The 16,450-nt window shown below is 25.3% G+C and overlaps 1 protein-coding gene across 1 annotated transcript; it reads left to right on the top strand.

Annotated features, from left to right (window-relative positions):
• The first annotated feature begins 4,407 nt into the window (after positions 1–4,407).
• Positions 4,408–15,486, top strand: LOC109791111 (linoleate 13S-lipoxygenase 2-1, chloroplastic). The gene is made up of 9 exons (XM_020350367.3): positions 4,408–4,827; positions 9,403–9,674; positions 10,296–10,536; positions 12,408–12,722; positions 13,294–13,379; positions 13,478–13,588; positions 13,660–13,961; positions 14,215–14,481; positions 14,593–15,486. Exons 1-9 carry the CDS (start codon positions 4,464–4,466, stop codon positions 15,350–15,352), a joined length of 2,718 nt encoding a protein of 905 aa, XP_020205956.1. The 5' UTR covers positions 4,408–4,463; the 3' UTR covers positions 15,353–15,486.
• The last annotated feature ends 964 nt before the right edge of the window (positions 15,487–16,450 follow it).

Raw genomic sequence — 16,450 nt, 5'->3', positions numbered from 1 at the left:
TTAAAGTACAAGTTGTGACAGCTTATCTTTAAATTTTTCCTCCAAAAAACGAAAATGTCCAACCAAGAAATTCTTTAATCACAACATCTATAACAATAATTATAATTAAAATTTTATTGAATTGACTTTGGTGTACACCTTGGTCAATTTTATATTTTTAAGGTGAATGAGCTGAGACAGTTCAAGAATCCTATATTTAACAAAAGTAAATCTAATTAAAAGATATCAACACACAAATATTTTCTACCAAAGAACTACGTGACTCTGATTCTTCATTACACATGAAGATACGTAGGAACAAGAAATAAATCTTGTCGAGCCAAAATATAAAAAATATTTTATTTTCTTTTTTATATAACAATAATAATTTTAACCTTTTTTCAATGCATAATTTAAATTAGTTAAATAAAATATATTTGATTATTTTAGTGAGATAAATATTTTTATAAATTATAAATAATTAGTTTAATTAATTAGAGGTAATCGTCTTAGGACGAACGTTGTGAGGTGCTAATACCTTCCTCACACGTAATCGACTCCCGAACTCAAAAATTTGATTTTTGCAAACTATTTTCTAGTTTATGGTTTTTCCAATGTTTTTAATTCATATAATCATAAAAATTATTTAGGTCTAATCCGTGAAATTTACGGACTTCACAAGCTTAATCCGCTACGCCTACAAATGACACACTTCATTATACAAATAATGTTGTGCATTTTAGTTGGTAAGTATTAAGTTAATATAAAATTGTAAAACACTTAAAAACCTAAATAGTAAAAACTAAATTCTTCTTTTCCTTCATTCTTGCATGTGTTTTGTGCTGCCCCTCCCCAAGCATTCAAATAACAACTATCCCTTTGGAATTGACATTTGATTAGTATTAGTTCATGGGTGTTCAATAATAAATACTGAAATTCGCTTCTTAACAAAAATGTTCAAACATTAATATGTACTAAAAAATCATAGATTTGATGTGTATGGTAAATATTAAACTACCTTTTAAGATGTTGATTATTTTTTATAGATATAATTGGATCTACAAATGCTTTTTTTAAAGATATTAATTATTAAGACTTTTATAGTTTAAAATAGTAAGATTTTAATATTTGGTTAATTGTTGATATGTTAATTTAGATTTTTAATTTTTTTAAGACATTGAGATTTTTATGTTTTTATTATAATGTGTAAGCTTTATTATTTAACACTGTAATTTATCATTTACAATGGTTGATGTTATCATTATTAATATATTTATATCATCTAATGTTATCTTTTTTCTCATGTTTTTATCGGTTTAAAAATAGAGAAAACTTTTTTTAAAATCTCTTTAAATGTATCGATATTTATTAAAAAAAAATCTAGATTTAACTTAACTTATATATCAGTCCATTTATCTCCAAGTTTTACATGTCAAGTATAAATTTAAAATCTTAAATCCATTTATTTCATCAACCAAACTTATCTAATCCATTATAAATACAGGATTAGTGGACTGCGCCTTAAAAAAATTGGACGGATTCATATTTCCATCTTGTATAGGTTGTACATGCAATATTTTGTGACATTGTCATAGTGTCACATTCTTTTAGTTTTTTTTTTTTTTTTTCATATTTTCTTTCACTTTTTTAGATAATTCAAAATTATAAAAATAAAGAGCCTCCTCCCTTATTAGTTACAGTCTCTTATTATCATTCTTGTTTTTCAATTAATTTAGGCTTAATTATGTTTTTGATCCATCAAGTATTAAAATTGTGTAATTTTGATCCCAAAATATTAATTGGGTAATTTTAGTCTCTAAAGAATTGCAATTGAGTGATTTTGGTCCTTCAATTTTTAATTGAATAATTTTAGTTCTTCAAATATCATAATTGTGCAATTTTAGTCTCTCTCATTAAAAATTTAATAATTTTAATATATATATATATATATATATATATATATATATATACAATGTTTTAAAGTTATACAATTATTTGTCTATTCAAGTTAATGCATATTATAATTTTTCAATATATCAAATGATATATATTTATTTTTAATAAATAAATAAAATTTATATATTATTATTTTTATAATATTACTGATAAATTATTATCGATAATATTATTAATATATTTATAGATAAACTAATAATTTGATAAATATAATTTATTATATATTAATATACTTTTACAAAAATATAAGTATACTAATTAGAAATATACATATCTTTTCTTATATATTTATATTTTTGTAAAAATATATTAATATATACTAAGTCATATTTATCAAATTATTAGTTTATCTATAAATATACTAAAAATATTATTGATATTAATTTATCAATAATATTAAAATACTAATAATATATTATAAATTTTATTTATTTAGTAATAATAAATATATATTATTTGATATATTAACAAAAATTATAATATACGTTAATTTAAATAAGTAAATAATTATATAATTTTAAAACATTATATATATATATAAATTCTAAAATTACTAAATTTTTAATGGAAAAAAACTAAAATCACATAATTATAATAGTTGAGAGACTAAAATTGTTCAATTAAAAATTAAGAGACTAAAATCACACAATTACAATCTTTTAAGGACTAAAATTACTCAATTAAAACCCCGAGGATTAAAATTGCACAATTGTAATACAACACAATTAAGTCATTAATTTATAAACTATTATTTCGCCATATTTATTTAACTCTTTTAAATTTTATATGGTTTGTATTTGAAAATGGCAATCCCATTCAGATACGTGACACAAAGATTGAGTAGGTAGCATTTACTACATCTATAACATAGACTACCCAATCAACGTTTGCTATGCCATTTGGCATAATTTCCTCTTCTGAACATGAAATTTTCTAAGCTTCTTTAATTACTCGAAGTTGTTGGTCATTAATTAATCATTTCCTCTAACTAATTAAAGTGTATACGTCGAGCGTAACAAACCGTATTCAATAAAAATACTCCATTACGTTGCGTATTATATATTTTACATTTAAGATTTTATATGCATATTAAGAATTATAATTAATATTTTAAATTTTATAAAAATATTAGTATAGCATTATTTAATACATGTTTTTACCTAATATATTAATTAAATTCTTTTTTTGTCTATATTTGTTTTTATATTTTACAATAAATATTTAAGTTATAGAGTTTAATAATTACGTGTGATGTATATAACTTATTTAATGACTCTATCAACTACAAAAAAAAATGTTATATATAATGACATACACAAAATGTCATTAAACGTTATTTGACATATAGCTACACACAATTTAAGTATTAATTTTGAATGTGATTTAATAATATATTTTGTGTGTCATTATAATCTATATTAACATTTTTTAACAATATATCAAAATATATTATATTTAATATATGAATAAAAGTACTTTTTAATGACATTTATTGTAGTATCACTATAAGATATGTGTTACTACATAACAATTTTCTTGTAATGATATTTTAATTTTCAATTTTCAATAAATCCTAATGATTAAGAATAAATATATTATTAAAAGTGTATTGCTAACAATTTTCTACTATAATTAATGTTACTTGTCTCGTTGGGTACGTAGGTGGGACAGTTGAACTAATTACAACTTTTGGGACTTCTACCTTTTTCTATGTTTTCAATGGTTAGCTTGTAAGGTGGGGATGAGGCTAAGAAATTTGAAAAAAGAGTAATGGTATATTTTTCAATTTATAATTTTACAGCAATTTCTTTTATAAAAAGAAAATATAGAATGAAATGATTTATAATAGGAAAAACAAATCTAGTAAGAAGGTGAAATGAAAATAATACTAGTACGTATTATTTTTTTTGAGAAAAAGCCATGTCCACCACTCCACGTACGTATAGAATTCGAATTTGAATATCTCAAAAAAGTAACCTAGCTGTAACAGAGAGGATTAAATTGTCATCAAGTGACTTTGCATAATAGTACACGAGTAGGCCCAAGTGTAAATCTAACCAAGTAAACTCCTAATAAAGGGAAAGTAAAGTCTATTTTGAATACAATTTAATTTTTTCCACGTGAAAATTACATTGTAAAATCTAAAAAAAAAAAAAAAAAAAATTGTTCTTCTCAAGCAACCCGCAGCGCCGCCCCTAAACCCTAGTTGCAAAATTTAATACAACCAATCCTAGAGTCGAAGATGTGAATCCTTATCGTGTGAGAATAAAATGTTTCCAAGCAAACCTCGTTCGATTATTTTATCGTTTGTGTCTGCGTTTCAGCGTCATTGTTTGTCGTTTGCATAAATGTGAAAAGGAAAATGAATGTATTTACAAGTTTTCCGTACACCGCGTGGATAATCTTTGACCAATACAAAGACACCCTACATGGTAGTTTCTCAAACTTGCAATAAACGAAATATTGTGGTGCCAGCCAACTATATAAGAGGATATTTATGGTGAAACGTTTAACTAAGATCATCATCGATGATGTTGAAGAACCCACATCTTCACCACAAAAGTGCCCTAACTAGTGCATCTTTGCCCCTATATATACTTGGGAAAGACCCTCGCAAAAGCCGTAGCAATAGTTTGTTCTTCGACCAAAGTAAACTCTCTTTGCCTATTACTTGGAAAGAGAGAAAGAAGGTTCACATAGGGTGCTTGAAACCTGTGATGGCTAGTGGCAAGACCAGCACTACAACATCTCTAAGTGTGAAGGCTCTTGTGAGTGTGAAGCATAGTGGGGGTGGGCTTCTAAGGAACCTCGTTGATGGAGGTGTTGGTGAGATCAAAGAGTTGGTTGGGAAAACACTTGTTTTGGAGCTTGTGAGTGAGGATCTTGACCCAAGTAAGTTCTATTACTTAATTTGCTTTCATGTTCTCTTACTCATATTCGGCAAAGAAGTATAGTAGTAATACAACTTTATCACTATTTTTAACATATTCCTTTTTATTAAAATTCAAATAACACCCACTAATTTAAGAAAACAACTATCATAAAGAATATGACGCCACCAACATATTTTAATAGATCTCGCGTAAATTTCGCTCTATGTTATAATCCCATCACTAAATTATATTCATTTATTTTTTAAATTTTAGTTTAGATATTTATATTTTAAAAAATATATTGGTTTTTAATTTTAAAATGTGCATCAATTTAATTTTTTTTAAAACATAATTATTTTATAGTTTTATGTCATAATTTTAAATCAATTTTTAACTAAACCAAGTTTATTTTATAAGATTCACGTACATGATAATTATTAAATCTAACTAATGTTTAAATAAACAAAATGTCATAATCATAATAAAAATCACTGGATAATAAGTCTAGCTAGCAATTAAAAATTTTAAAAAATTATTATATATCATATTCCTTTGTAAAGTTTATTTTTTACGGGATTTTTATTATATTTATAAATATTTTTTTATTCAAATATCAATTAAATTAAAAAAATTAACATTTACATGAATTTAATAAGATAAATATCATATTTTAATTAAAAATAATAATTTAAAATTTTGTTTTGATATTTTAAAAGAATACAAATTATTTAAATTTTAAAATAAAAAAATCAAAATACTTTTTAACAAATGAAAAATAAAATAAATATTAAAATAAGATAAAGTATAAAAAGTATAAGTTAGTAAAATAAATCTATACTAATATATAAAGGAAATACTTCTTTTAGTAAACTACCTTGGTCACCATATTTTATTGACTATTATACTCTTTTATTTTAAAAAATTAAAAAAATAATATTTTTCTCAAAATCAACATTTTAAAATTAATTGACAATATCATTCACCACTTGTAATTTGCCACGTGTCCACACGATAATCCAGGGCTCTGTTCCCCAACTGGGGAAAGTCTTATCGGGAGAAGAAAAGTCAAGCTGACAATATAAATTCATTAAAAAGTTAATTTAATTAAATTATTTTCATAAATAAGTTAATCCAAAATATGCACAAAATAATCAAAGATCGAATTGTGTTCAGGCAAAAGATCTTTGCTCTCGATCTGGTAATATTTCATTGACAAACTTGTCTGTATCATTTCTTAATTTTTTTAAGATGAGGATAACATACTAATTTTTTTTTCTTTTTTTATCCTTCATTCAAAATTAATAAATTTATAATTTATGGGACACCTTTTTCTTTAAAACGAATCTTTTACACAAGGGAACTTTGAGTAAAACAGTTATTGATGAAACTTTGAAGTTTAACACAATCGATAGAAGATGGATACAAGGTGAGAGACTTAGACATGTTTTTTCATTATAAAAAAAAGTTTTTGAACTATTGGATCTCTTTAATTTTAAATTGATAGGTTAATTCTTTTTCTTTTTTTTCTTTTCTCATCTAAATGTTTTTTTTTTCTTTTGGAAAAATTTACTAAAAGATTGTCTTTGTCATAAACCACCTCGTTTTCAAACTTTGACGCGGTCCTTGAAAGAGATGTATAGAGGTCGCCAAAAAGAAGAGTGACTGAAAAAGAAGGGAAGAAAAGAAAAACTAACCTATCAATTCAAACTAAGTTATCAATTTAAAACTAAGAAAATTGTTTCCCATAGCTTACACTCGTGACAAATACAATTAATTTAACTTTTTTTTTTTTATGCAAGGCGAATTTTAAGTTTTAGTTTTACTTTAATATAACTTTTTCTATTGACGTTTTATTCTTCTAACTTTTTAAACCATAAAATTATTTAAATAAAATTGATAATTAAGTTATTTTTTTGCTATGAAGTTATTCATTTAATAATTGTCTCATAATATATAAATGAGGACAAATTTGTAATAAGTTTATTTAAAATTATTACGTTTAATAACTCATATTATATATGAAATTTTAATCATCTAATCATTGAATTTAAAGTTCTTAATGCATTAATCAAGTTTGTGAATTTTTGAAAAATTTAAAAATTATTTGATATTTCGTTTCATTAATTTAAATTGACGAATAATAAAAAATTATTTTATACATTGATTTAAATTAATGAAACTAAATATCAAATAATCTTCAATTTTTTTAAAAAAATTACAGAGTTAATATATGCATTGAGAATTTTAAATTAAAAAGATATATAATACAAACTTAAATATAAAAGTTTTAATTTTAAAATTTTAATTTAATTATAACAAAAATTATAAGTATTATTAATAAAATTTTATAAGCATGGCATTAATTTAAAAAGAAATAATATTTCATTATAATCTAACAATTTTTTAATACTTTTAATTTAGAAAAATTAAAGACCACTAATTGAAAATTACTACTCATTAAAACTTAAATTAAGTTCAAAACTAATACTAATTTATTACAATGTAGCTATCTATGTATAACGTCAAAAAATATAGTGTTCCACTATTTTTTTAAAAATATTTATTTTAGAGAGTCGTTGATCCAAAATGATTTATAAGTTAATATAGTTAGCATATATCCAAAGATATCATAGTAATCCTTAAATGATTGAATTTATACCTATACTTATATACACGAAAACTACAACACCAAAAAAAAAAAAAACAACACCAAAAAAATATATACGAAAACTCAGCGGTGGAGTCAGAAATTTATTTTGAGGGTTTTTTTTAACATTTACGTTTAATTTAAATGTTTGAATATTATAAATAATTTATTTATATTTATATTTTTTTCTCTCCTTTTATTATATTATATATTAACTATATATATATATATATATATATATATATATATATATATATATATATATATTCTTTTTTTAAAGTATAAATTAACGTGATAATTTTTATTCATCAATTTTATAATATATTGTTTTTATAATTTTTAAGGACAAATTTCAAAGAAAAAATGAGGGTGCCATGGTCCTCTAAGTCCTCCCTCCCTGTGTAAAATAGTAAAGTTCACCTCCACAAACCTTCAAAATTAATAAATTTATTAATAAAATATTATTTATAGTCATTTAATAGTAACATTTAATATAATTAAATATTAATAAATTAATATAAATTATTTATATAAAAATAAAAATGAATTCACATAAATAATAATGCTAATAATCATTACCACTTGAGGAGAAGTTAGTTTAAAAAATATAATTTGAGAGAAAAAAAAGCACGAAAGTTTGAATCAATTTTCTAAAATCATCTAATCACAACACCATTATGATGGTAAATTTGTTAATTTTTAAATTAATTATTTAAAAATTTATAATAATTATGACTTTTGATTAGTTGATAGTATTAAAGTTTTAGACTAAATTATATTTTTTGATCTTTATTTTTGACTATATATCTACAATGTTTGTTCTTTTATTTTAAAATAGAAACATTTAATTTTTGAGAATACAAAATATTTTGATTCTCCTATCAAATTAATATCCTTTAGTTATTAAGTTTTAATGTCTACTCATATTTAAATGATGTGACATTTAATTATATGACATAAAAAAATAAAAACTATAAGAAATACATGTAAATAAGATTTATTAACAAAATAAATGTTAATTACTTGTCAAAATACATATAAATGAAAATATTTTATATAATTTTTTTTCTAATTTTTATCTCTACATATTATCTCACTAAATTATTAATACGATTGTAAATTTAAAATATATAGTAAATAAAATGTTACAAAAATGTTATTATAATGATTTAAACTAACTTAAAATGATATTTTTTTCTTCATTTTAACTCTATTCACATACAAGTATTAAATTACTTAAACAACACTAAATCTAAAATAAAAATACATATATAATTATTAGGGTCAATCTAATGATGGAGGTAATTGAAATAGAAACATGAAAAATTAAATTTTGATCTCATTATATAGTTGTAATTTTTTTTATTAATTAGAAAATGGTAAAAATGCAATTAGTAATATAATATAGATGAGTCTATTTACTATTCTAAACAACATTATAAGTAAATTTTATTATTTAAAATGTTTATTAATTTTTTTTATTTATATTTTTTGTTTGGAAAATTTCAAACATTCACGTAACCAAATTAAAACACTTCTAATAATATGTGAAAATATTGGATGGGGTAATAATTTTTACAATGATAATGTACAAAAATTAATTCTAATGATTATTTATCAACAAAAGTTTAAAGAAATTGTTGTTTCCTTCTATTAACATATACAAACTCATAAATTCATTGATGAAAGAATTTAAATTTATAAAACACCACCATCATCGTAAAATTGATAATAGAATGATTAAATCTTAAAGGGTCGACGAGAAGTTAGATCATATGGATGATGTTAAAAGCTCTAATTTTAATAGAAATTTGTACAAAAATATATCTTAAATTATACGATTAAAAGATTTACGTAAACTAAAAAATTATTTTACCACACCACTCTTTTATTTTTATTTTTTTTGCTTAATTTGACTTAATTATTCTTTGTTTTGTATAAATGAAGAAACGAACTCGGAGAGAAAGGCAGCAGAAAGAAAAGTGCACAAGATAGAGACGAAGGACGATGAGGTTCAATATGAGGCTACATTTGAGTTACCAGTAGCTTTCGGGAATGTGGGTGCTGTTTTAGTGCAGAATGAGGATCATAACGAGGTGTTTCTGAAGAGCATAGTTCTTGATGGCTTTCCTAATGGTCCTGTGCACTTTACCTGCAATTCATGGATTCAGCCAAAGAGTGATGATATTCATATCAAGAGAATTTTCTTTACCAACAAGGTGAGAGTGAAAAATATGTCATCTTATCACTGCAAACTAATTAATTACCTTGTATATCCATATACTTTATACATATACAACATTTGTAATTAAAATTTACATTTATACATATAAATATATTCTCATAATTGTTAAAAAGTATAAGTATATATTATATAGTTACAGATAATATATGTTATTTGATCTCATTTAAAATTAATTAACATTAAAATTGTATGTGGATATATGTCAAATAAATTTAATTACATCTACATATATATTATATTTATAATAATATTTTTTGTATGTTACTCTATAAAATAATTCTTGTTATTTATGTTTGTGTTTTCAATTTCATGAAAAGATACTAAATTTGTTTATGTAAGAGTTCTTTCATTATTCAAATATTTATTAAGTTTTTTCTATGGAGTTGATTGGTACATCATGTAATGGAAAATGATAAAATTCAATGGCAATAGCCGAATTCGACCGGTAACCAAATATTGGAAACAGAAGAAACTTTTTTTTTTCCCCTTCAAACCTCTTTTCTCCTCCAAACCCTTATCCTTAGTTGTGTACCTATTTCACATCAGCTCATTTTGTTTTGATTACATAATCTTGACAACATTATGCATGGAACAGTTGTATTTGCCATTTCAAACACCAAGTGGATTGAAAAGATTGAGAGAAGAAGAGTTGCAACAATTAAGAGGGAATGGAGAAGGAGAACGTAAGAGTTCTGATAGAATATATGACTATGATGTATATAATGATCTTGGAGATCCTGATACCAATATTGACCTCAAAAGATCTGTTCTTGGTGGTAGCAAGCAATATCCATATCCAAGACGATGTCGTACTGGACGAAAACACTCAGATACAGGTTATAATTAGTTTGCTCATGTGATTGTTTTTAGTTATTTACAACACATATATATATATATATATGAAGGGGATCCGTTTATTACACAGATCAAGTTTACAAATTTTTTAAAAATTTGAAAATCATTATATTTCATTCATTAATTCAAATCGACGGATAATCATAAAATCATTTTATATACTGATTTGAATTAATGAAACGAAGTATCAAATAATTTTCAAAATTTTTTAAAAATTTGTAGATATGATCTATGCATTAAGAACTTTAAATTCAACAGTTGAATTATTGAAATTTGATGTAAAACATGAGTTATTGAACGAAGTAAGTTTAGGTAGACTTACTCCTAGAGTAAATGGATCCCTTATATATATGAGAGATTTATTTATTTCAAGAGTAAGTCTATCAATATTTACTCCATTCAATTGATAGCTCATGTTTTATATCAAATTTCAATGATTTAACCGTTAAATTTTAAAGTTTTTAATGCATAAATCATGTTTACAAATTGTTTAAAAATTTGAAAACTATTTAATACTTTATTTCATTAATTCAAATTGATATACAATCATCAAAGTGTTTTATGCATTGATACAAATCTATATAACAAAGTATCATGATTTTAAAATTTTTAAAAAATTTGTAAATTTGATTTATACATTAATAATTTTTAATTTAATGATTGAATCGTTAAAATTTTTATATATAGAACATAAATTATTAAGTAAATTAAGTCCACTTACTCTTAGAATAAATCAATTCCTTCTATATATACTAGTGGGATCGAGACACTTCGTGCTTTATTAAAAATAAAAAAAATAAAAAATAAATAATAAAAGTATATTAATCTAATTTGTATTATGATTAATCTATTAGTTTCAAATTCTTAAATTTGATTAAAAAATATTTTTTCTAATTTTTTAAAATAAAAGGGTATAATGATAAAAAAAATGAAAATCAAGGTAGTTATTGAAAAAGATATCCCCTTTATATATTAGTATATATAAATGATCATTTTTTTAATAATATAAAAATTATAATGATAATAATAAAATTCAAAATTTAAAATTTATATATATTATTTAAACTCACTACTAAACCAGCCCTAATAATTCTAATAAGCATGTTAAAAAAAATGATTAATTGTGTTTGATTCTAGTTGGTAATGCTTCTAGTTGTATGGGTAGGTTAGCTGCTAGGCTGCAAGAGCTTTAGGTAATCATTACATATATTAAATTTATCTGGATAGGCTTTTAATTTATATTGCTTATTTTAGTGAGTTTCATTCCCGTTCGATTGTCACCTACTTTTCTTTTTTGATATTTATTGCATTTCTTTTTTCTATTCTTCTGGGTAAAGTACAAGAGCGCCATGGGAATAATTTGACAATCTTTCTCTTTTCAATACACTCTTTTCATCAATAAAATAACTATGTGCTCTACTAGTCTAGCTGGGAATGAGATCTATTAGATGGAGAATAAGATCCACACTGCCACACATAAATTTTATCTAATAAAAGAGTAAGTGTTAAAAAAGAAGAAAAACATGTGATTACGTGTCAATCTTTTATCTAAATTCAAATACGTAATTAAGCAATAAAAACTTGAATAGAATCTTTTAATGCACGATGGCCAGAATGAAAAACATCGTTCCCAACAGTTCATTTACATCTTTATAGTTAATTTATATCATGTGATAGTTTTTTAAGATACAGGCTCTTTATAGTACAAATAATTTTTCCTTCCCTAGTTAATAGATTTAATCTCAAATCAACTAGTTAATTAATAGATTTAATTAAATACTAGTTGCTATTTTCATTATGTATAAGTTTAACACAAATTCCACTGTATTTTTTTTTTTTTTTGGTTATATAGATCCGTTGTATGAGAAGAGAGCATTGAATTACTATGTTCCTCGTGATGAGGTGTTTGGTGATACAAAGCAAACACAGTTCACAACAACTACAGTATCATCAGGACTAAGTGCAGTTTTGGAATCCTTAGATGCGATTCTGAGTGACATAAATATTGGATTTGAAAGCTTCGAAGACATAAACGAGCTCTATAAAGAAGGATTTGAGTTGCCACCGCTTCAAGCCAATGGGTTGAATTTTCTCCAAAGAGTCATTCCCAAGATAATCAATGATAAACAGAACCTTTTGCGTTTCGATACTCCAGAAGCATTTAAAAGTAAGTACTCTTCAATTTAATAATAAGGAACACTTGCTTACTTATAATTGGTTGCTTTAGTTTTTCTTTGTGCCATATACTACGTACAAAAAAATTGCTGTTCGAAATTAATGTAGTAAATATTAATTGACAATTCGACATCATTAATTTCAAGGACTTTAATTTCGATAAAAGCTACTAAAAGAGTTATGTTATGGATTATTATTATTATTTTTATATTTCTCATTAACACTCAAGTTCGAATCCCTTGGACTTGAAGTATATGAATGCACTAGATCACTCCATCTCGCTTTACAATTTAACTTAATGTTAAAGGAAGTGTGTGATCGCATGGAACCCTAATCACTTGATTTTCTCAAAGATTTAAGGTGGAAGTGGAACTCTACATATCTCTCACAAGTATATAAAAGGGAATTAAAACTTGGGTCTACCATGTTTACTGGGATGCCCATGCCATGTTACTATAGCGAGTCAAAGTTTAAGTTGCTAATTTAATCTTACCTATATATAAAAGATAACAAATTGAAAAATTTTCTATATCTCGATATAATAGAGAACTTTGAAATTGCAGGGAATAGATTCTTCTGGTTATCAGACGAGGAATTTGCAAGGGAAACTTTAGCTGGTGTCAACCCATATAGCATCCAATTGGTCAAGGTATGAGTAGCTGCAATTTTTTTTTTTTTTTTTTGCTTTGGTGTCATACACACTAAAATGTTCTTTAATATTTTGTTCTTATTGTATTCATCATGTAGGAATGGCCTTTGAGAAGTAAATTAGATCCCCAAATCTATGGTTCACCAGAATCAGCTATCACAAGAGAAGTTATTGAGTCACAAATAACTGGATATAGCACGATTGAAGAGGTACCAAAACATCATTGACTTGTTAAATTAGACTATTTCATGATTAAAATTCTTAAATTGGATTCATGCAGGTAATTAAAGAGAAGAAATTGTTTATTTTAGACTACCATGATTTATTATTACCATATGTAAGCAAAGTGAGAGAGATTGAGGGCACCACACTATATGGATCACGAACACTATTCTTTCTCACTAAACAAGGCACATTAAAACCATTAGCTATTGAGCTCACAAGACCAACTATGGAAGGCAAGCCACAATGGAAGCAAGTCTTCACTCCAGCTAATCATTCAACCAATCTTTGGCTTTGGAGGCTTGCCAAAACTCATGTTCTTGCCCATGATTCAGGTTATCATGAACTTGTAAGCCATTGGTAAGTTCAACTATATTATTCTCTTTTGCAATACATTATGATATAAAGTATGTTTGGATACAAGTTTAGAAATAGTCATGAGAGTTTCTCTACTAAAAATAAAGGGTTTTATTTTGTTTAGTAGAGAAGTTTTTAAAAGTACTAACTTGTATCTAAATAGGTTTATAATGATCCTACCATTTAGTTGGTATGGGAAGTTTGATATGTTTCGTGTGATCCTAGCTTCATGAACATAAATTGTTCATTTTTGTAGGTTAAGAACTCATTGTGCTGTAGAACCATTCATTATTGCAACAAATAGGCAACTTAGCGCCATGCATCCAATCTATAAATTATTGCATCCACATATGAGATATACCATGGAGATCAATGCCCTTGCTCGTGAGGTGCTCATCAGTGCAGGTGGGGTTATTGAAGTTTCCTTCTCTACTAGAAAATATTCAATGGAATTAAGCTCCGTGGCATATGATCAACTTTGGCAATTTGATTTGCAAGCACTTCCCAATGATCTTATTTCAAGGTAAAGTTTATAGACAAGATTTTAGTTTCACATAATTAATTTTCCTTCTTTCCAAAACCATATAAATTAAACATTCACTTATTAATATTAATGTTAATTTCTTTTATATAGAGGAATGGCTGTGATAGATCCAAGTGCACCTCATGGTCTAAAGTTAACAATTGAAGACTACCCTTTTGCTAATGATGGTCTCCTTATATGGGATGCCATCAAACAGTGGGTAACTGAGTATGTTAATCATTACTATCCAAGTTCAAGCCTCATAGAGTCTGACCAAGAGCTCCAAGCATGGTGGAAAGAAATTCGAACAGTGGGTCATGGAGACAAATCTGATGAACCATGGTGGCCAAGTCTTAAAACACCCAAAGACCTTATTGACATCATTACAACTATAGCTTGGGTATCTTCTGCTCATCATGCAGCAGTGAACTTTGCCCAATATACTTATGGAGGCTATTTCCCAAATAGACCTACAATTGCTAGAAATATAATGCCAACAGAAGACCCTTCAAAGGAAAAGTGGGAAAAATTCTTAAATAACCCTGATAGAGCCCTTTTGGAGGGTTTACCATCACAGATACAATCAACCCTGGTGATGGTAGTTTTGAATTTATTATCTGATCATTCTCCAGATGAAGAATACATCGGGCAATTTGTTGAGTCTTCATGGGTTGAGAATCCAACTATAAAGGCAGCCTTTGAAAGGTTTAGTACAAAATTGAAAGAGATTGAAAGTATTATAGATTCAAGGAATTCGAATAGTGATTTGAAAAATAGGAATGGAGCTGGGGTAGTGCCTTATGAGCTAATGAAGCCATTCTCAGGGCCTGGAGTCACTGGAAAGGGAGTTCCATATAGCATATCAATTTGAAGATTGTTCTTTTAGTATTAATAATTTCTTTCTAGTGCAATGTCTTTTATGGAAGTCCTTAATAAAATATTTAATAGAATCTTTTCATATCCCAAAATTTTCCTGATTATGAATCAGATTGTGCTTTATTATTATATCCATATATCTATTGATTTTTTTTCAATTAGAGAAATTCATGCAAAAGTTACCATGAAAAGGCTTGGGGGTGTCGCAATGCCCAAATTTTGTGAATTATGGTGCATAGATGGTAAATGTAAAAGGATGTTCCTTCGATGCAAGTTCTGATTATGGGATTTCGTTGCGCTCTATAGATACAACCAATGAGACAGTGCCTCCTGAAAAAATACTTTTCACATTAGATATTTTAAAAAAGATGATTTTTTTTTTAATTTTTGATTTTTGAGTTTGAAATATCACTTCTTTCTCCTCCAATATTGACGCTTCTTAATTATTTTTAAAAGGACACCTTCTAGCATCTGTGGCACCTTTCTATCCAAAACATAATAAATAAAAAAATTTATTAATAAAGAAAATATTTTAATTAAAAAACATTATAAACTACTTAAACTGAACTTTTTGTAATAAAAGGGTTTACAAAACATTAGATAAAACTCTTAAGTAAAAAGATAGCCAATCAACAAAATAAGTTTAAAACAAAGTACAAATTGTCTTATTACACAAAACTCTTATGAAAACAGAAAATGCCATAAAATAAATTAAATTTATTCATAACTAAGAAAAACATAGATCTCTCTAATTCTGATGTCATACTATCTAAGCAAGATCCTAGAACAACCATCAAAGCATTAGGCCTTACCTACATCAAACTTATCTTCTTGTACCTAGTCTATCTGCAATGGCGATCAACATAAATGAAACACAAAAACACAAACATTTAGAGTGAGAATATATCTCAATATTCGTGCACAACACTATGCTAATTACTCTACATTCATTCATCATCAACAATAATCATTCATGTAATTCAATCAATGTTAATTAAAATGTAAAGACTTGTGCAAATGCATGCGCTTAATTCTACATTCATGTGATACCAATCTTTTTATCATCACCAACTCAAGGTAGCTTAAGAATCAT

The sequence above is a fragment of the Cajanus cajan genome, chromosome 1 (assembly GCF_000230855.2).
Source record: "Cajanus cajan strain Asha chromosome 1, NIPB_CcT2T_4, whole genome shotgun sequence".
Lineage (NCBI taxonomy): Eukaryota > Viridiplantae > Streptophyta > Magnoliopsida > Fabales > Fabaceae > Cajanus > Cajanus cajan.
The sequence above is the reverse complement of the archived record's forward strand: the minus strand, read 5'-3'. Positions and strand labels throughout refer to the sequence as shown.